At 28.6% G+C, this 22,758-nt stretch overlaps 1 protein-coding gene across 2 annotated transcripts in view; it reads left to right on the plus strand.

Annotated features, from left to right (window-relative positions):
• Positions 1 to 22,758, plus strand: part of dnc (phosphodiesterase dunce) — a 343,784-nt gene that overhangs the window by 164,348 nt on the left and 156,678 nt on the right. For both annotated transcript variants that reach the window (XM_075379582.1, XM_075379583.1), the window contains one exon: positions 15,898 to 15,962. In XM_075379582.1, coding sequence (XP_075235697.1) covers positions 15,898 to 15,962 — 65 coding nt within the window. The remainder of the gene's footprint in view (positions 1 to 15,897; positions 15,963 to 22,758) is intronic.

Raw genomic sequence — 22,758 nt, forward strand, 5'->3', positions numbered from 1 at the left:
AACATTCATAACCTATTTTACTCGTGAAAATAATGGAAAAAGTTCACATAAGCATTTGCTTCGTTTGCGAGTTAAGGTTAGCGAAAAGATTTCGCTCATTTCCTCGGGGATTTCTACCCCGGGGAAATGAGGGTCTTACTGGAATCTGTAGGACGTTAATTAAGGAACAGATTAGTGAGTTCTTATGATTTTCACCTGAAGAATCAAACAGAATAGGAACCAGAACCGTATCTGCTGTGATTTTTAAAAAATCTGGGGCACACTAAAACCAATAAATTTGGGTAAAAAACTCCAATTTATTGTAACTTTTTACAATAATTTGTATTTTTTAAACAATTTTAAAAGGGTCTTTTTTAAATTTGTTATCAACACTTACAGATTATTTTCTTAAAAGGTAATTTTAGCCAAATGCTTCTCCTTGAGTGTGAGTACCACTAAAATTAAAAAAAAATCTCCCAATTTCAAATTTGAAATGCCTAAAACGTATTAAAAAAAAATAAAATAAAATCAGTAAAATAACTTTATAACCTTCCCTTGATGGGAGCTCCCAACTTTTAAAAAAGTTAACATCTTTTTAATTTCGATTTTTTTATTTAAAATCAATTTAATTAATATTAAAAAAAAATCCCCTAATGAATGAGCCACTAAGTTTTCAAAAAATCGAAAGTTGTTTTTCGAAATTGCGATGTTAATATACTAATTAAACATTTACTGCTTTATTTTGTTGAGAATATTGGCTTAAAGAATTAAAATTAAAAGATTTAAATATAATCAAACAAGTAATTTTTTTTATATTTTAATAAAAAACAGATTAAAAATTCAATAACATTAAAGTTGGTTACCATACATTTTATTTTAATACGTCGATGAAGAAATGGCTGGAGCTGGCTAATTGAACATTTTTGGTTATTTTGTAACACATTCATGTATTGTATAAAGAATTCATAATTTGGTTATTGTTTTTCAATAAAAAGGGATGATTTTATTAAAAAGATGCAAATAGATTCTAAAATGATTGAAGTTTTTTCAAAAATTAATCTGATAACTTGATTGGTGTAGCCAGGAAAGTTACGTAATTCATTTCGGATTTTTTTTAATTTAATAAAGTTATGCAATATTGAAAAAAAAAGTCCAATAATAATTATATTTTGTGATTTGTTTACAAAACAGCTCACTTTTCATATTTGTTTTTATATAAATTTTTTACGTCAGTAACGTAATATTTAAGTTGTTTAATTTCAAAAGTTAATATACCGTTTACATGAATAAAAAAAAATTATTTAATCAAAGGAAAAATTGGTATTTAAATAAATATGCATGTAAATAGTAAAAATTGTATTTAAAAACAAGTTTATTGATATATTTGTAAAGCTTTTATAACCTTTTTTTGTCAAAAACTGTAAATTAAATTGTTATTTTGTGGATACAATTATTATCTAAAATCCACACACAGGATGAATCATAAAGATTTAATGGGACTTTATTCATACCTTCATATCATTTTACTCAAAGTACTTTTCGGCAGAATATTTAATTCTTTTCTTATTTAATATTGAAAATGTTGTTTTGTTTAATTCCTGGTTAAAATCTACCACATTTTGATGTATTTTGTTTTTAAAATTTAGGAATTTTAAGTTTGTATTTACACTGTATTTATACCATTTTATTCAGAATCTGTATAATTAATTAACTGATGAAACGTCTCATACTTACGTTTTTCGTACAAGCACGATTTTCTTGACAACCGTATGAGTTACTATAGATACCGTTTACGGATTTCAAAATTGATACTGGTTTCAACAAGGTATTTCACAACTTATCATTAGTTAATTACTCTTTGTCATTTAAATGCAATATTTCTTTATATTGAATTATTATAGCGAAATAACAGAGATTGCCCCTCGGTGAGTTAGTTAATAGCACCACTGGTTCGATTCCAAGCAAGCGTCATATGGATTTTGACCCATACATAAATGTATATATATATATATATATATATATATATAGTACAGCAAATTAACTGAAGTTTGAGGAAAGAAAATACGTTCTTCTGAAATAATATAACCTTTGTAGTGTTTGCAATTTCTCTGAATTTTTTATCATTGAAAAAAATGGTTTGTCCACTTTTTGCGTTTCTTTCGAATAGAAATCTTTTATACGACAACGATATTTTAAATATAAATCATTTTTAAAAAGTAATAAAACTGATTTTAAAAAAAAATTGTTATAATTATATTTTTTATAGTATTTTTCAGTTATTTAAATTTAATTTTAAAAAAAATGTATATCACATTGGCAAATTTAGTTTGGGAATTTACTGAATTTGAAAAATAAGACCAATTACTTGGATTCACTATCATAAAAGTGTAATATAATCATTATATTGACTATGAATGTAGTCATTATTGATTATAGAAACATTTTTTCTAAATAAATAAGTAACGAAATTAAGGAGAGTTAGATTTTTAAATATAAATAAAACTTTTCGGAGCAACACATTGCCAAAAAAATAAAACTTCAGTATTTCATATAGAAAGCATTGAGAACTTTCTCATTTTTTGAAGTCGGTTAAAAATATATTTATTTCTCACACTAACGTGTAATTTTTAAATAGTTATAAGTGATAATGATTAATTTTTTAATATAAAATTTTCGTTTCATAGTTTTTATAAACCCATTCTACGCGCACTTTTTTTTTACGGAAGACGGTTACAAAAATAGCTTGCGTGTCTTACAAAGATTTTAAAATTTCATATTGATGATTTATATAAAATTATTAAACTTTTAGGTATTGTTCAATCCTACAGAATTGTAATTCAAACTACTACCTTTTGACTATGAACTGCATATAATGAAGTAAAATGGTTCAGTTAATCAAAAAACTTAGTTATTAATAATTACAAGTACTAGAAAATTAAATTATTATCTACAATGAAACTTATCGGAAACTGTCATTTCCATTTTTTTTCATACACAGGCTTGTCTTAGGAAATTCTTTTCATAGGAAATCAATTTAATCGATCATTTTGTATTCATTTTAAAATCAGTTTTCATTGTGACAACAAACATTCACTACGTAAAGATTTTGTGTACAGTATAATTATAGAATTACTGAATAAAAGAGACTGTGTTCATTAATTTTTGCAGAAAACCTATTGTGTTATTGGTTAAACAAAAGAACATTGAAATTGTGCTATGGACAGAGAATATTTTATAACACATTCTGTATTCGTGAGTGGTGAAAAATACAAAATAGATTTATCATAACCAATAAAAACAAAGAGAGTATTTCGGCGGGAAAACTCGAAAGATCCAGAAATAGAAGTAAGGATTTTAGCACATATATGGAGTGTTCGTCATTTTGGATACGGGATTTCTACAGAAATGTGTCTGATGAAAATCCTAAAAATCGCTGATGAAATAAAAATCGGTTAGTTTTAACCGGGAACGCCGATTTCCTTGACAACATAGTTTTTCTATTCGAAAAAGGACGACAGTATCACAGCGGCTATCAGAGATAGACTAATATAAACTGACAACGTTTCAAACATATAAAATAAATTTAAGAAAAAAAAAATTATTTGCTAGATCAGATCGGGAAATCGGACCAGACACTGGTGATCTTCGAAATACCGTCAACAAGAATTGAAACGTAGATGCAAGTATTGTTCGGATTCGAACTATGCGTTACGAAAAAGGGCGTTGCTCGAGATGTTGACAGTACCTTCTGACGGAAAAACCATCTACCGTAAAGTGAAAAAGATAAGGAATGGATGAATAATGTATCAGTACTGGACCGGATTAAATGCGTCCTCTCAGTTTTAGGTGTCATATTAATGATGATAAAGCGATGATTGACTGGTGGAAAGTGTGATCAAGTTATTACTCCTTGTGGAATGACAACTACTCTTCAACATCTTCATATCTGCATAAACCGACCGTATAAACTAAACTCCATAAATACTACCAAACTGGATGGCCACGACCAGAGAAGTCGTGCTAAAAAAGAAGTGCCAGAACGCTTAATTTGTACCCCCTCACAATTTTTCCAGATTCGAACTTTCTTCCTCGATTGCGTCTACAATGTTTGTGGAACTAAAACGCGAACGAAAACCGCGAGGAATATTTGCACTATACATTTCTTGTAATTGTAATAATTCAGAATGATCCGAATAGGATCTATTAGTTTTGAATATATAATAAGCATTTCTAAATATTTGGCAGTCTATTCAATTTTCCATTCGTTTAAAGAATCCATAATTTTTCCATTTTTTGATATTTTGCCCTTTGCAAACTTTTCTGTTCAGATAATTTTTTACGCAAGGAAAGTAATCGACCAGATTTACTATTTCCGTATGAAGATACCAAAAACTGAACTGTTTTCTAGTGAAATACTTGCTCTTGAGATCTAAAAACTGAAAAACTTTTCATCTCAACGCATATCTGACATCCGATTTTACCAGAGGTGCATGAAATACAAGGATATTTTTTTCCTCTCTTTCCACTTATCTTCAGTCCAAATACTTGGCCAAGAATATGAACAACTGGCAAGTGATTCGCATTTTATATTCCTGTCAGGTTATTCATTATCACTTCGCTCATTATTATATTTTTCTTTGTTGCATTGTTCGTCACAATAATTTATCACTATTGGCACTACCCTAACTTTTTAATAAATAAATTTTGTATTGTTTGTTGCTTCCGTTTTTCACTCATTTTTTTTTTTTAATTTGAATTAAAAGTAATGTTTACAAATAATTTTTACACTTTTTCATATTAAATTTATCAATATTTTAATGTCAATAATTAAACACATCACGAATAAATAATATTTCGAAATGCAATTAAAAGTTAGTGTTACTGATAAATAAACAGTTAAGTACAAAGTATGTACGTACATATACCGAAATGTACTGATGAGATCAGTAAAATAAAGTTACACAAAAATCAGTACAAAAAAAATACATAGAAAAGCAACAAAACATTCAACAAGTAATAAACATTCAATGTTAAAAACATTGCTTCTAAACATAGAAAAAATTCAATATTTCTTTTACCACCTTCTGATGTACGAAATTTTATGTCCAACTCTCCACAGTTCTTTTATTAACAGTTCCGTATTTATAAACAACTTTCAGATGAAGATGAATATCACTGATTTTCACTAAATTCGTTGTTCATAATTAAATTATTGTTTGTTCAAATGTTTTAGCATTGCAGGCATACTCAATATATCAGTGGCGATTGACATAAAATGAACGCACGTGTTTGAAGGAGTTTTGAAATGTATAATAGTGGGGAAATAAAACTATAAGAAGGATGCACCTGTCGTTTTGTGCGACTTTGTTCTCCCGTTACGTGTGCGTTACATTTCAACCGTCCCTTGTACATTATACTTGTGTCGTCAAATTAGTAGATTTACCAGTTAGTACACATATGCACACACGCAGACACACAAACACGTTTATTAGCTGTTTATTAGAAATATATTGTAATTATCACACTTGCTATTAGTTGATCATTTTTGTATTTTCTCTTTGTTACACACTTGAATAATGATCAGAAAAAAAAATAAAACGAACTAAGTTTTTAATGTAAAACCTCCAATTAAAACAATAATAAATCCTTTTATCCTTTTATTATTCGTGCTTTTATTTTTTGTTTCTTTTTTCAGAATTTTCAGAGTATTTAATACAAACATTATTTATGAAGGTGAGAGATAAAAAATAATTGCTTAAAATCGTTCTTTTATTCTTTTTTATCATTACCTATGTAAATTCATTTATTTCTTTTAGTATTAAAGATCTTAGAAAAAAATTTGATTTACGGTTTGGAATGAGGAAAAAGTTGAGAATAAAAGAGGTATTTTAAAATATTAAAATAAATTCACAAACAGCTTTTTATATATTTTTCAGCACCTTTTATAAATATATATTTTCTACCATTTTATTACTAACATTCTAAGTAAATGTAATCATTTAATATTTATTATAAATGTTTGAGTAACAAGAAGTAAAGAATACAAATATAAACTGCGGCTTTTACTTTACTATTCCATTTCAACAAAAGTGAATAATTTATATACATTAAAAATGACTCTCTTTCATTACGTACTTTTTATTATAAAACAGTAATTCATTTAAAATTAAACAAACGAAGTAATTTATATTTAAAATTGCATTTTATAAATTACAAATCTAGTTTGTTTTTTTAATTTAGACTAAATCATCTCTTTCGGATATAATTTTAAACGTGTTATAAATTAATGTATAACATCCATTTATGTAGAAAAAAGCAAAATAAAATATTTTATTATTTTTTATATGAATTGCCAATAATTTTTTTTTTTTTTTTTTGTCTATTCGTAACGTGTACGTTGCAATCTGTATAGGTTGTGAACAGTAAGCAACTCCATGAGCCAGTAAGATGTGGTGACATGTAAATGAGGTGTAAACTCTTACTGACTCACCTCAACCATTACCACCGACATATGTGGTTAATAGAACCCAACCATCGAAATAAACGGCGTCCATTCTCTAGTATTTAAATCCGTATAGTAAGTGTCTAATTTTATCACTAAACCAAATAAAATTTTATTGTATATTAACAAGCCTGCCCCATCACAGTTTCGCTCACTCTATATGCGTATAGCATTTCAAAAACTGAAATAGTTTTTAGTTAATTACATGTGGTCTGTTGCTTTCTAAGTTTTCGCTATTCATAACTTACCGGATAAAATAGATAAATTTAGATAACAACTTTTCAGTTGTTAGATATATAAAATGGTTGTCATTTCTTTAATTTTATTATAAAAGTAATTTGTTTTTAAGTATATTACGATAATAATACAAATAGATCTTTTATTTGATTTTCCAAGTTGAGAGTTCTAAGGTTCGAGTCCTTGTAAAGGCAGTTGCTTTTATATGGATGTGAATGCCAGGCTGCGGATACCGGTATTCTTTGGTGGTTGGATTTCAATTAACCACACGTCTCAGGAGTGTCGGGCTGAGCTGGTTCATGACTACACATTTATCGGTACATTTACATTTATACGCCAGACTGTGAACAGATATCTTGGCATCTGTATAGAGTACTGTTGACATCATATCACACAGTGCTGTTACTATGTAACCTGGTATTATATAAATAAATAAACAATGTCATTATATTTAGTAAATCACGTATTAACTGTCTGAAGAAGTCGATATTAGCGTAGACAATGATCGATATAGAAAATATCTATCGATGTATATTAAACTCACTAAAATAAGTTTTTGTTTTGTTTTACCTTTTATTTCGTTATATATGACTTATGTAGTAGTGAGATTGGATCGGAATGTGATAAAAAATCCGTGGTCATAGAAAGCTATTGTTAAAATTTGGGAATGATTGGTTCAGTAGTTTTCGCAGTTATCGAGATCAAACGAAAAAGATACGCTGTCTCTTTAAATAGTAGTATAGAATAATGTCTATAAATCAGATCAGCATATCACTATATGCTGATCTGATTTATAGACATTATTCTTTTTAAATAAATTTTTGTTGCATTCTAACTTCAGAAAGATTGAACTGATTTTAATTTGTTAGATATCGTATTTATTTTCCCATAAGTAGATTTATGATTAACGATTTTTATAAAATGTATGATGAGTTGATAAAATCAAAATGAAGTTTGATAAATACAATGTACTTTTAAAATCGAAAAAAGGCAACTCCGTTTAAAACTTTAATATAGTTAACGGTCGATATTAAAGTGTGGAAACTGCTTCTTATATCAAAACTGAGGGGGTTTGGGAAGTAGTGCCAAATGCGGGATCTACGTAGTTGCAAAATTACTACTTTATGATATGTTTGAAATTTTGCCCGCCATCTTGAATTTACCATGTAGAATCAAACTTTATACAAGTTATAAACGATTATTACTTAAGGTTAGCGCACTACCAACTTAGAGGGGAAGCAATTTGTACATATCTTGTAGAATGGTACGCTTTTTCAAACTTTAGTGTATTAAATAATTTAGGATCGAGAAGTTATTTTATTTGGTAATATTTATTATTCTGAAGGCTGTTTTATTAGTATTTGGACCATTAATTTTTTTCATTAACTATTTAAAATTTGTTACTGGACATAATTTTGGAAGTAATATGAAATAAAAAAAAAACTTATTAAGTGGGGTTTTACCATCTTTACGTAGGTTCTACCTAAAGCGATTTTTTCGTTTTTGCCAATTTGATTCCTTATAACTCAACCATAAAGGCATTTATCAAGAAACGGATTATTCCATCATATTTCTTGTAGAATTTTACATTAAAATCATGTATCAGATGTAAAAGTCTTCTTATTTAAAAAAGAAAATTTGATTCAGTGTGGCGAAATCAAGATGACAGTTAAAAATTTCAAACACACTATAAAGCAAATATCACCGTTTACAAAATACGTTAATAATATTAAGGATGTAGGATATGTAATTTTTTTTATATATATATATTAGGTTTGAGAAAAATTTAATTTTATAAAATACAAAAAACATTTTTTAGGAACATAAAATTTAACGTTTCGTTTCAATGTAGTAAGATGTTCTGGATATATTTCTCATCAGTCGTTCGACTGATTTGATTCGTTTTTCTCAATATAAATCTTAAATTCCACATTCTTAGTTAAATGTTTTATATATTAAAAATCTGCATTTTTAAATTTATTTCTTATAGGCTTCATTTCCTTTTTTTACAAAGTTCTGGTTATCTATTTTAAATCATGTAGTCACGTCAGTCTAGACTTAGTTGTTTCCTTCAACCAGTTTTCCAGCTACTGTCCTGGATGTCTGGATGTATGTGTGTTTAGGCAAATGTAATTATCGTTACCGCTTGTCAGGCCTGACGTAGCTGCAGACGTAATGTAATGTATGTAAATGTACCGGTAAACATGCAGTCTGGAACAGACTCAGGTCGATCACTCCGGAGACGTGTGATTACTTGAAACCCTACCACCAAAGAACACTGGTATCCAGAATATAGCATTCAGATCCATACAGAAGCAACTGCCTTTACAATAACTCGAACTTTACAACTCTCGACTTCAAAAATCAGCTGATATTGCGATGGTGAATTTAACCAGTAGACTCTACGCCGGTAGGTTAGTAAATGAATAATATATATATATATATATATATATATTTTAAAGGAATAAAAACAAAATATATATTTCATTTACAATTAAAAGCGACAAATTCTCGACTATATGATAGCTATTATTGTTAAGGTATTCTACTTGTTTTAAGTAGTCCGGCATCTTGATATCAAGTTGTGACTTTTATTTATTTATTTTTTTGTTACCTGTTATGGTAATCTTTTTTAAATACCGTTTTTATTTAAAGCTAATTCTTCAACAGTTTAATTTAGAAAAATAATTTTATAGTTGTTTCGCCAACGTATTAAACAGGTAATAAATATTATAATAAATGAAATCGTTTAAATAAATTTATTCGAAATGTAATTATTATTATATTATGTTAATATTTTACTAAAATATGCCATTCAAGCTACAAAGCTGTAAAATAATATTGTATAATTTAATTAAGGATTCATTTTCTTTATCCATTATTAACGATTAGAAACTGTGAGAATATTTTTGAAATATTTAATTTGCATCAGTTGTTTAGTTTTCATATAAATTTATAAATGAAATAGACTTTCATTTGCAAAAAAGAATATATATATATATATATATATATATATATATATATATTTTATTTTATATATATATATATATATAAAAATAAAAGAAAAATAATATAAAAATAAAATAATAAAAATAATAAAAAATAAATAATATATATAAAATAAAAATAAAATATTTATATATATATAAATAAAAAATAAAATAAAAATAAATAAAAAATAAAAAGAATATATATATATATATATATTCTTTTTGCACCCTATATATATATATATATATATATAGGGTGTATGTGTAGAGTTAAAAGTTTATAAAACCAATAAATTTAACTTAAATCATTTCGAACCGTTGGACAAAAATCACAAACAAATAAACGTAAAATGTTCGTTCATGTACGAGTAGGACTAGATAAGTTTTAAATTATAAATAATTTAACAATACAAACCGCGACATTAATACAGTTGAGCGAATTTATTCAGAAATGATATAAATAGAAAACAACTGTAACTATAAGAGTTGTTAAACAATACAGTTCGGTTGCTATCGGTAACAACAAACAAACTCACCAATTGTGTATAAATATAGAATTAACTGTTGGATCGAATAAAAAACAATACAATGCTCATTCCCTTTCGATCTTCTCAATTGATATTTTTGATTAAATTTATTTATTTACACTTAAATTTATACAAATAAAATTATTGTGAACGTAATTTATAAAGTATATTTAATTAATTAATAAAAGATTACGTTCAAAGGCCGTATTTACTGAAAATAAATGATTATGTCATATACCTGGGTATTTATTGAGTATGGCAACACTTAAATAATTTTCAACAGTTAAATATAGAATCACATCTCAAGCACCCAGGGGGCTAACATGACGGGTCACTCAAAAATTTTAAATTGAAAAAGTAAAATTATACGACACGTTGTTTTAAATCGCATTGAGAAAAAAATTTGGCGTTAAAAGCTACGGGCTATGACAGTCCTAACCAACATAGCGAGCATCTAGTGTTTTTATAGCTAGTTTCAAAAGTGGTCTGCAACACCTCTTAAATGACTGCTCAACAACAAAATACAACTACCTTAAAACTATTTATTTTTCGATGCTGATCACTATTTGAGACTACTTTAAAAACTAACAATGAAAAATATTAAATTGCTGTCATCTTAGTATTGTCGTAGCTGGAAGATTTTTAAATTAAAATTTTTGTTTTTCATAACTTTTTAAAGTGATATCTCCTCAACCCTTCCTATTCCATATAAAAATTTTGAACTATTCCATAAAGGCTTGAGGGTACTGCGGTAGTTTCGAGGTAGGAGCATGTGCTAAATTTAATTTTTCTTTTTTTATCTGTTAATAAAAATTAACCTTAAATAAGTTAATTTAAGGTTTGCATACTTTGTTAATCAGCCGGTATATTATTATTTTCTCGCCTGTTACAGTAAAAGGGTCGTTTCCTATGTACAGAGTTAATTCGATTTTTACTATAAATTCAACAATCTATCTATTTTCAGCATATCAGGTTTCTGTTGTATATATTTCTTAAACGATGTCTTTCATGGATTCGGCCCAAGTCTCGCATATTATTTTCTAATGACCTACTATTCTCTGGAATATTTCTATTTCTACTACGAATAAAGTTTTTTTTTTCAAACTTTATTCACCGTATTGGTAAAATGTATAATTAATTAGATAAAGACAGGGATTATAATATTAATACTTTAGATTTTTTCTCTGGCTTCTACAAGCCAGAGAAAAAACCGATTGGAGGAAAACCACCTAATAGCTCGACCAGTTCTAACAATCGAATATTATTTTTTGAATTTATTTTTCATAATGGATCCAATAAAAATATTTTTATACAATAAAGGTGGTTTGAATCTTCTTGTCCTCCCAGGCACTACTGGTATTTTTTTTAATTAACGAAAGTTGAAATATTATGATTTTTTTTTCCGTTTTGATATTCTTTTCTTTCTCGGAAATAGTAAAAGAATCCAACAATGTTAAAGAGGTTCGTACTTATACTTTTTTTATAGTTTACAAAAACTGAAAAATATGATAATCGAAACGATCCTCTTGAAAATAAATTTTCTAATTTTTGGAACTTGTAAAAGCCGTATCGAAGATTTTTAAACTATTTTATCTTCTTGTTCCTTACCTTATTAGATCCGATTTTAATTAAAAAATATTTATGTATTCTTTAATGATAAAAAGTAATTCTTTCGAGATGCTTTGCGATGAATTATTGAATACATATAATTAGTCTGCATATCACCTGTTTTATTGAAGTAACATATATATGTTATTATAATATAGTAGTAAAACTTTATACAACGTTATATATATATGCATTTCATATTGTTAATAATTTTTTTTTAACTTTTATTTTCTTCAAATAATTTTTATTAAATCGTTACCTCTCTATTAAAAAGTTTTATCAGAAGTTTCCTATAAAGAAAATACATTTTAAATTAGCCTACCTATTGCATCCTGTGTATTCTCCAATGGATAGAAATACTCAAATTTTAACAATTTTAAGAAATGATTAATGTTACTGTCGCTAGAAAAAAATTGTTTTTGTTTGAAAATAATTGTTGTATAAGAATTCTTTAAATAATTTTTCCTCTCATATTTTTTTTGTACGTGTAAAATTTGTATCCCCTTAGATCAGTATTTCTTATTTTTTTAGTTTAATATTATGAAAATTTGTTTATTCTTGTATTTTAGTTTTATAATTCTAATTTAATGAACAGGAATAGATATGGCACAGTATGTATAATGGCATCTCGCTTAACGTGCACGTAGCAGCTGCTCTGTAATTAAGGAATTCGTTGTTTGGACAACGAATCCCATAACATTGTTGTTTGGACAACTACACCCAATCAGCGTAACCGTTGATTCTGTTTTATACATTCCAATCCAGATTTTACTTCACATTTTATCTTCTACGCAATATTCTACAGAGTGACCCATGCAACAGTAGCCCTCACCAGATACTGACGGTCGGAGAATGGAAGGGACGGACGATCACGTGACTCACGGGAAGGGATTTCTTGCGTAGGAATGTACGTCCTCTTCCTATTTTCCAGTTTCCTATGCCGATACTTATTTTGTGAGCGAACTTATGTTGTTAATGTTCTATTTAATATTTCATATTCTGACGGGCTACTTTTTCGTGGCCGAATCTGTACTAATGAAACTGAAGTTGAATGATTTAATTTTTAGTAACAATGTTTCAGGAATGTTTTACTGGTGAAAATAAACAAGAAAGTACACATAAACATAGATTTGAATTCGCTTCCTTATTGAATGTCGGCTGACGAAAGATTTCGCCCTGATTTATGTTCTTTCAATAAAATTAAGCAAGACTGAAATTTTTGTGATCCAAATTAAACGATAAATTTGGTGGCTATTAGAGTATTTTAGAGGTTGGTAATTAATTTATATGAAATATAATCTGATAAATTGGAAAAAAATAGGTCTCAGAACTGTATTATTTGGGTCGATAAACACACTTTTTTATGTTTGGCGAATAATAACATTGTTAAACGGATAAAGACAGACAAAACTTAAAAAAAAAACCAGTGTGGTAAGAATTCTTCTGGTACTGTTGCCCAAAGCTACGTTGAACATGTTAAATTATGTTTTATTCTTCCCCTTCAACAGTATACGAAGAAGAAGTTTGCTATGATCCAGTGATACGTAAGCACTGAAATACCGAAGCAAAGGATCTTTGTTTGGCCTGGAATCTTGCTATTCTGCAACATTTAATAATATTCTCGCTGTACAATTCGTGCGTTTCCCTTGCAGAACTCAATACCCAAAATTATATCTGCGTATTCTTCATTGGACAATTTATAAGGATTTGTTAAATAAAGATATATGATCTGTGAATGTATATCACATTCACAGATTTAAATGTTTATTGCTTTACAAATGCAATTCAAAAACTTAATTGTTAAAAAATTAATAACAAAGAGGTTCCAAAACTTCGTAACAGTATTCTATTTTTAGTAGTTTTCGAGAAATCTGGGGTAAACTACAAAATATTGGTGTCGAAAAACACACTATTTTATATTTGGCATAACATAACTTTGATAAAATTGTAATAAACACATAAAAGTTTTAAAAAAAACTTGTAGAGAATTTTATTCTAAGTAAAGTTGTATGAATAAAGTCCACCGAAACTAAATACATACGTAAGAATTTCGAAGTTTATTAAAAATAAATAATATCAAAAAGTGGCGATTTTAACTAGGTATTAGACAGATAAAAATATTCAGTATTACTAAAAAAAAAGATTAAATATCTTAAAAAAATAATAAAAAAACAATTTATAAGAAATCGTTAATCTAATTAAAAATTAATTTTATCTAATGAAATAATTTATTTCATAGGTTGATAATACTAACAGTTGATTGCAATAATTAAATTTTTTGTATTAAATTTGAACATTCCAACTTCGTAGGGGAAGATACCAACCTTGGGTCGATTCCGGTCGCCACACCATCCCCACCGTTCCGAGCCCTGGTGGCTTTACCGAAGATCGTCTTTAGACCTTCTAACTGATTAGATCTCAGTCATCAGCCAGGCCTCAGTCGGGATGCCACCGATGCAAATGCCTCGGTGGCATTTAAACAGCAAAAAAATTTAAATGTTTGAATGGAATAAGGGTGTATGTAATTATCAAACAATGCCTTATAAATTTTCCTATAAACAATACGCAGATATCATTTTGTTGATGGGTTCTGTCATCACAAAACACGAGCTGCAAAGCGAGAATGTCATTAAAGATTTCGGAATAGAAAGATTCCAGGCTACAGAATCTTTATTTTGGTGCTTACGTACCACTGGATTAGTGCCGTTTCCTTCATATATTACTGCACACAATCAACATCCTGTCGGGAAAGAAGTAAACGGTAATTCAGCACATTGAACGTAGCTTAACAGAGCTTAATTTATCATAACCAGAAGAATTTCTTACCGCACTCGTTTAACACAAAGTAAGGTATGGCAAATACTTCAAAAAAATAAATTTCATAGTTTTAATCTATAAAAGGTGCAAAATTTAATTTCTAGTGATCTCTCTGTTCATTTAAATATTTGTCACTGGATTATTGATACTGTTAATAACGTAGACTCTATTTTGTTTGCCGATGAAGCCAGATTTACTCAAAATGGATTTTTTAACTAAAAAAACGGTCACATATGGAGTCACGAAAATCCACACGCACCGTCAAAACTAGATACCAGGACAGGTTCCATATAAACGGAATGGTGCGATATTTTAGGCTACAAAATATTGGGACCATTTGTTTTCATTGAGCATATTTTGATTTCTTCATAGGTAAACGTTTTGCAGATTAATTTGTCGGATTTATTTGAAGACGTTCTAATAAGAAAAGGTAGATGATTTTCCAGCACGATGGGATAATGCACAATTTTCTTTCACTATGTCTAATTCTAATATCCGGCCTTCGTGGTGCGAGTAGTAGCGTATCGGCCTTTCATCCGAAGGTCCCGGGTTCGAATCCCGGCCAGGCATGGCATTTCTAGACGCTACAAAATTGTCATTTCACCTCGTCTTCTGAATATACTTTACGGTGGTCCCGGAGGCTAAAAAATGATGCAAACCTAATTTATATTCAAGCAGTTAGACACTACTTAAATGCGACTTTTTTACGCATAGGAATTTATACTTAGAAATGCTGCTAAGAATACAGTTCTGAGACTTATTTTTTTACAATTTTTCAGGACAGATTAAACGTTATTTCATGCATAACCATTAAATTTACCCCTTAATTTGGGTCCCAAGAATTACACTTACAGTCTGGCTTAATTTTACCGAAGGTGCAAAAATCAGCGCGAAATCTTTTACCAGCTGACACTTGCTAAACACGTTCCCGAAGCTATGACAAATTTTCATGACCTGAACATTTTTTACAAAAAATTAAACCATTCAAGGTCAGTTTCATAGATAAATATTGTGTAGAAGGAAAACCGTAATGTAAGACTAACATTGGAATATTAAAACAGAAAAATAATAGTGTAGCAATTAGGTTTTGATAGAGTAAGGCTATCACCATCATAAAATTAAATTTTTGTAAGAAAAATTGATATTAGTTTTGGAAAAAAATTATTTATTAGTTAAATTACTTTATTACTGTTTTTTATCTGCTAAGGCATAATTTTATTTATTAATTTTTTTTCAGATTACGGAGATCTTCTGGTGCGGCCGGCAGCAGCACTCCACAGCCAAGAAATCTAACACCTGGAGGTCAGTTTTTTTTTTCTAATTACTTATCTTAATCTCTTTGTGCATTACTGAATTAAAAATATTCGATTACTGAGATTTTCCATTTGATTTAAGAAGAAACTTTATCTAAGTTAGGTTGCAATATAGAATGGCAGAAAAGCTAATTATAGGAAAGATTCGTAAAATAGCAATTTTTTAATGGAAAGGGTTTAACCCTAGAAACAAGGTATAAATAAATATATACTGTTTAGTGATATATATATTAAAACAGTATGAATTCTCGATATGCGTTTCATTATGCAGGGACCCCCCCCCCCCCCAAAAAAAAAAGGTGGAGGGTAATGTTCTTACGTACGTATGTACGTGTGTTGTCTTGTTTGAAGCTTAATAACTTTTGACTAGATAAACCAATTTTGATGAAAGTTTTTACAGAGGTTCGTGCGTATTTAGGGCAATTTGTTGGTAAACTTTTGGGGTCAATATTTCTAGGAGGTGGGTTAGTTAGTTTCTTGAGATCAATTTACTTAAGATTTTGTAAACATAATCTCCTTTTATATTCACCTCAGTATATGCGTGCATGCTCACTATTTAAAAAAACATTTTCCCCAAAATTCCCCTTCACCAAAAATCAAAAAAAGCTACCTTTCTATCTATGCATTTATTTTATCGAATTTTTTTTTTGCCTTCCTAAGCATTGAGGTAATGCAAATAGCCCAAAAAAGTACTTCTTGGGCAATCCTAGGGGTAAGGGAGCTGATCAAAATTTAAAAATATCGTTATTTTTTTATTTTCCATAACTTTTTTTGGTTTATTTCATGTATTAATTTTTTACTATAATAAATAAACAATTCCAAAAAAGTATATAATAACTTTTTTGACATTTTTTTTAAGTCACTTACTTTTTCGGGTAGGTGTTTCTTTGTACTTATCAGTTTTCTAATTACATATAAGTTAAGGTTTGATTATATAAGACTTTAGATAAGACCCTATTTTTAGATTATGCCATCAGTCTAACAAGTAGGCATTTTCCCTACAATTTTAAGGTTTTCATTGCATAAAAAAAATTTTGATTTTTCAGATCCTTCCTTCTTATAAAAGTAAGATAAAACTCTTGTAAGGATGAGGGTAACTATTCTTGAACTTGTAAATAGAACGTATAATTTCAACATAGAGCTGATCTTGTAGAACCACAGTAGTAATAAGTTACTTTACAGTAGTAGTAAGTTATTAAGTTATATTTATCAATTAATTAAGTTATTACTTTTATTTAAGTTATTTATTTATTTTATTTCATTTATTTATTTTTCGAAATCGAAATTATCTAAGGAAATTTACCATTCATTAATCGAAATTTCATTTCCGGAAAACACAGGAAGGGAAATTATATTTTACGCGTAATTTTCTCCGATTCCTTCAGATTTTCCTCAAATCAAATAAATTGACTTAAGAATAACGCAGTAAATAACAAGGTTTTATATCGTACTTAACTTAATATTTTATATCAAAATGTTGGTAACCTCTTACTTATTTTATCAACTCTACAAATGTTTTTTTATGACGAATTCACTAATATAATTATTATCGTATTTCTTGGAATTTAAGCTGCTTCCGATTCTAAGCCACACCATAAATGTTTAACAAGATTTTTGTGAAAAAGTTGATTAGAAATAAAAATAATTATATTTATTTACAAGAATTATTAAAAAATAAATAAGAAATAATAATAATTATTCAAAGATTTATAAAAAAAATAAATAAATAAATAATAAGTCTCAATGAATAAAATAATTCCAAATAGGTATGTAAATATTATTAAATTGAATAGATATTAATTACACTCATAAACATATTTTGTTTCCTAACATGCGATGCATGATTTTAATCTGTTTTTTGAAGCTGAAAACGAATATGAATCATTTTATCACCCACCATTTTTGAAAAAAATTAAATTTTAATTAAAGGATTTTTTCATTTTTCAACGTGTATTTAGGATTTTAAGCACCTATATTTTATTCTGTTAGCTCATTTTTTATTGTTTAACTTTGTTAATATAATTTATAAGATATAAATAAACAAAACTAGACAAAGAATTAAATCATATCATAGTCACATATTATGACATCATATCTAATACTGAAGAGTGAGCCTTCATGGACAAGATTAAATCATGTCTGTGCAGGTCAAAGCATGTACCTGAAAACACAGCTGTGTTGTTTGAATTAAGCACTGAATTTAGGAATGAATTAATTTTGTTCAGTCTTATTGCTGTCTTAAGTTTGTTAACAGTGCAGTGTCATAATGCCTCGAAATTGTATAAATGATGCGGATGCCTTTTGTTATGTATGTGGTGAGTTTACCATAAAATCAAATAGAAAAAATATTACACCTTTAATTTAAAAAAAAACATATTATTTCTACTTTCAGTGTAAAATTGGTAATCAGGATAAGACGTAGGCTACTCATCATATAGTATGCACTAATTATTCTGTATACTTAAGAGGATGGCTGAAAGGTAGACGGAAGGCTTTGCCATTTGGTGTACCTATGGTTGGGCGTGAACCAAAGGATCATGTAACCGATTGTTACTTTAGTTTAAAAAATATGTCTGGAATTTCTAAAAACTCTAAACATTCTGTAAAATACTTTCATTGCAATCTGCAATCAGGCCTGTACCTAACAGTGAAATTATTCCAGTTCTTAAGCCACCTGTGAATGTATGTTTAGAAAGCAGCGAGAAAGAATCAGGCAGTATTGAAGAAGACAACAATGATTTTGATTTTTAATTATCTTCCAATAAGCCACATCTTGAATCACAAGGTGATTTAAATGACTTGGTTAGGAATTTAAATTTATCAAAAAATCAAGCTGAACTGTTAGGATCAACACTACAAGGTTGGACTTTTCTTTAAAAAAAAATACAAAACTTTCGGGTTTCGAAGCCGACAAAAAGAAATTTCTCAGTACTTTATTGATGAAAATAATTTGGTTTATTGCACAAATATTGACGAGCTTATGTTGCACTTAGGATAAGTTCAATAACCTGAGGACTGGCGCCTTTTCATAGAGTCATTCAAGTATAGTTTAAAAGTGATTCTACTACACAACGGTAACAAATATCTTTCGATAAAAATCGCTTATAGTATTAATTTGAAAGAGACATACGATGTGATGAAAGACGTTCTAGAAAAAAAAGAATTATAAAAACATAGCTGGAACATACGCGGTGATTTGAAAGTTATAGCTGTTTTCTTAGGCTCGCAGTGAGTCTATACTAAGTACATGTGGTTTTCTTTGCGAATGGGATAGCCGAGCTAGGGATAAACATTATGTTATCAAAGAGTAGAAGAAACGAAACAACTTAACTCTAAACGGGAAAAATATTATTCATGAGCCCTTAGTTGAACCCAAAAAATTATTTTTACCCTCTCTCCAAATCAAGCTAGGACTAATGAAAAATTGTGTAAAAGCAATGAAGAAGGATAGTGCCGGATTTTTGTACATCAGGCAAAATTTCTGAATGTAAGTGAAGAAAAAATTAAAGGAGGATATTTTTTTAGGTCTCAAATAAGAGATTTTGTTAAAGATGATGTATTTAACTCAATGTTAAATAATGTAGAAAGTGCAGCTTGGGCTTCATTTAAAGACGTTTGCAAAAGTTTTTTCGGCAAACAAAAATTTGACAATTACCACGATATTGTTAATCAACTTCTTACGTCATACAGAGTTATGGGATGTAATATCTTTTTAAAAATACATTTCCTCCACTCACATCTGAATTTTTTCCCGAAAAATTTCGGAGACATAAGTGACTAACACGGTGAACGTTTTCACCAAGACATTTCGGTGATAGAACGCCTCTATTAAGGGAAACGGAATATTAACATACTAGCCAATAACTGTTGGATAATAATTCGGGATCTGCCTGAGGCTGTTTATAAAAGAAAAGCATCGCCGAAATCATTCTAACACAGGTAAAATTATAAATTTTACAGATTTTAACTTTATTTTCCCCTAATTTTTGTGAAGCAAAACTAAAGATGATAGAAAAAATGTATTTACATATCTGTATTGTACGCAACAAAGCAATTAAATAAATGGTATCATACTTAGAGAAACAATAAAAAACTTATTTTTTTCTGTCTATCAGTGTTATAATCAAATTGGGTAAAGCACTTTCACAAGCACTACTGTTTTTGGAAGAGATATCAACGTCATCGTTATCACATACATACTAAGTATTCTTCCTTTCCATTCACGGCATTTTGATGGTACATTTTTAAAAGGAGTGAGATATATCATTCGGGATTTTATTCCAGGCGGTAGAAAATCATTCTACTACTGTTGAAGAACTTGCCTTTTTAACTCCTTGGACGAAGTAAAGGAAGTATTGTGATCGCGAAAAATTACGGTTTTCAGATTTCAACGGAAATATCCATTTTGACCGTACCTGAATCCATTTTGACTAATTTCGGCGTGACGTCTGTATGTATTTCGCATAATTCAAAAACGATTAGCCGTAGAATGTTGAAATTTTAAATTTAGGACTGTTGTAACATCTCGTTGTGCACCTCCCCTTTTTCTTGCAATCGACTGAACCTAAAGTGTCCAAAAAAGCCCAAAAGCTAAAAAAATTGAACTTCTGACTTTTTCTTAACTGCAGTAATAAGTCCTTATTGAGAGCTTTTCATCGATATATCATATGTGCTATTCATTGGTTCCAGAGTTATAGCCAAATTAAATTTTAATTAATGAAATATTTGGATCATATAAGGGGAAGGGACATCGAATCAGACTTCATCTCCTTTTTTTAACCTTTTTTTTTTTAATTTAAATATATTGATTTATTAATATTTATTAACTTCTGATTGTAGAAAAAAGGGAAGAGTTACCTTTTTTCTATTGCATATTTCTTATCAAATTTTTTCTGTCTTCCTAGACATTGAAGTAATGCAAGTAGCCCAAAATAGTACTTCCTGGGCAATATTGGGGATGGGGGAGCTGATCAAAATTAACTTTTGACTGGAATATGAAAACGGAATTTGTAGCGTATGAAAAATGTCATCCCTATCCACGATTCAAAACCGGTTGAAAAATAATTTTATAATATTTATAAGTTCATATTATTAATTATTATTTCACAATAATTTTTATTTCATAATTTTATTTATATTTATCAATTCAATGATGAGTCATTGCCCACTATTCCTGTGGGCATGGACTCATCATTGAATCTTTTCGTTTTGAGTATTACTTTCCTTTAATATTAAATATGGCGGTAATTTCCAACCATCTGCCCACACACACACACACACACACACACACACACACACACACACACACACACACACTTGAATTTACTACATAATTACTTTGCATATCGGATTAAAAGGGGGATTTCATCCGCATTTCCAGTATCCTTAAATACATATCTGTGTTTTGCACGAAGTTTAATGATATATCATTGAAAATGGACGAGCTTATCTTCAAAATCTGCTGGATGTTTGTGGCAGATTGAAATTCTCCTTCTAGGTGAAAATCCCTCCTTTTTCATGAATTTTATGCACTGGCCTCTTGATGCACTAAAATTTTCTATTTTAGATTTATCAATGGCTTCTCTTGTCTTCAGTTGGAACATTTTACTGCGATTACATCTTTTATAATTGAGCAGCAAAATCATCTACTTGGGGAAATCTTCATGTTTTTGGTCTTGTAAAATTCTTTTCCGTAGATTACTAACAAAAAATCAAGTCACGACTAAACATCGTGCTCGTCAAATGTTCGTCGATGGCGGTTTATGTCATCGACGAACATTTGTTTTTTTCAATATCTGGCAGCTTATCTAGTTCCGTTTTCTTCAGCGTAAATCACCTTCTATTTTATACCGACTTCGTAGTGAACTATTCTTGATGCCATTTGTAGTAGATTGATTCTATGATCGACAGAAATATGGAGAATAAAAAATGGAGTACGTAAAAAATTAATCACGTAGAAAAAATATGAAATATAGTCGTATATAAGTATACACAACCAAGTTAAAAGACAACACTATAAAATACCTATTGAAGTTTACCACAGGCAATGTGGTGATTATTATCAAAAACATCACTATTAAAAACTAAAAGGTTATTAACCTCTAAACAAAGTGAAAGGACTCATTCTTGTATTTTCTTTGTACTAATGATCCCAATGAAAAAGTTAGTGAATAAGAAAATAAGATAAAACTACCAATTTTGGAGACAGGATATTTTGGTTTTCAGTTGTTAATTTTGTTTTTTGTTTTTAATATTAATGTTACATCCTAATAACCTATAATACTTAGGAATGGAGAAACAAAATAATATGAGAATTTAAAAAATTTATTATAACATTTTTTTTTCGAATGAAAAAAGTTCGAATCTAAGCCGAACCTGATTTTTTGGATATTAAGAGGAAAAAAGTGCGGCTTAGATTCGAGTAAATATGGTATTTCATTTCTTTTTAGATATATTCAAAATGTTTACGTAATTTCACGTATAGTTGATTAATTTTTTTTTGTATTACTTTTCTATTTAATTTTTTAATATCGTTGAATAAATATTAATATAGTTTTAAAATTTTAATTTTATTTATTTTTATATTAAAATAAAAATGGGTACAGTTTTAATTTGTGAATAGTTTTAAATGTACGAGTAAGTTAAATTTATTTTTGTTGTAAGCTGAAGGGCGGATTTATTGATCTTTTTTTTAATATTAATATTTTGGCTTCGAAGGAAGGGGTAAAAGTTATAATATTATGAAAGAATAGCTTGGAAATCAATACAAGTCGACTGACTGTAAA

This window comes from Lycorma delicatula, chromosome 12 (genome assembly GCF_047948215.1).
Source record: "Lycorma delicatula isolate Av1 chromosome 12, ASM4794821v1, whole genome shotgun sequence".
In the NCBI taxonomy this organism is placed as follows: domain Eukaryota; kingdom Metazoa; phylum Arthropoda; class Insecta; order Hemiptera; family Fulgoridae; genus Lycorma; species Lycorma delicatula.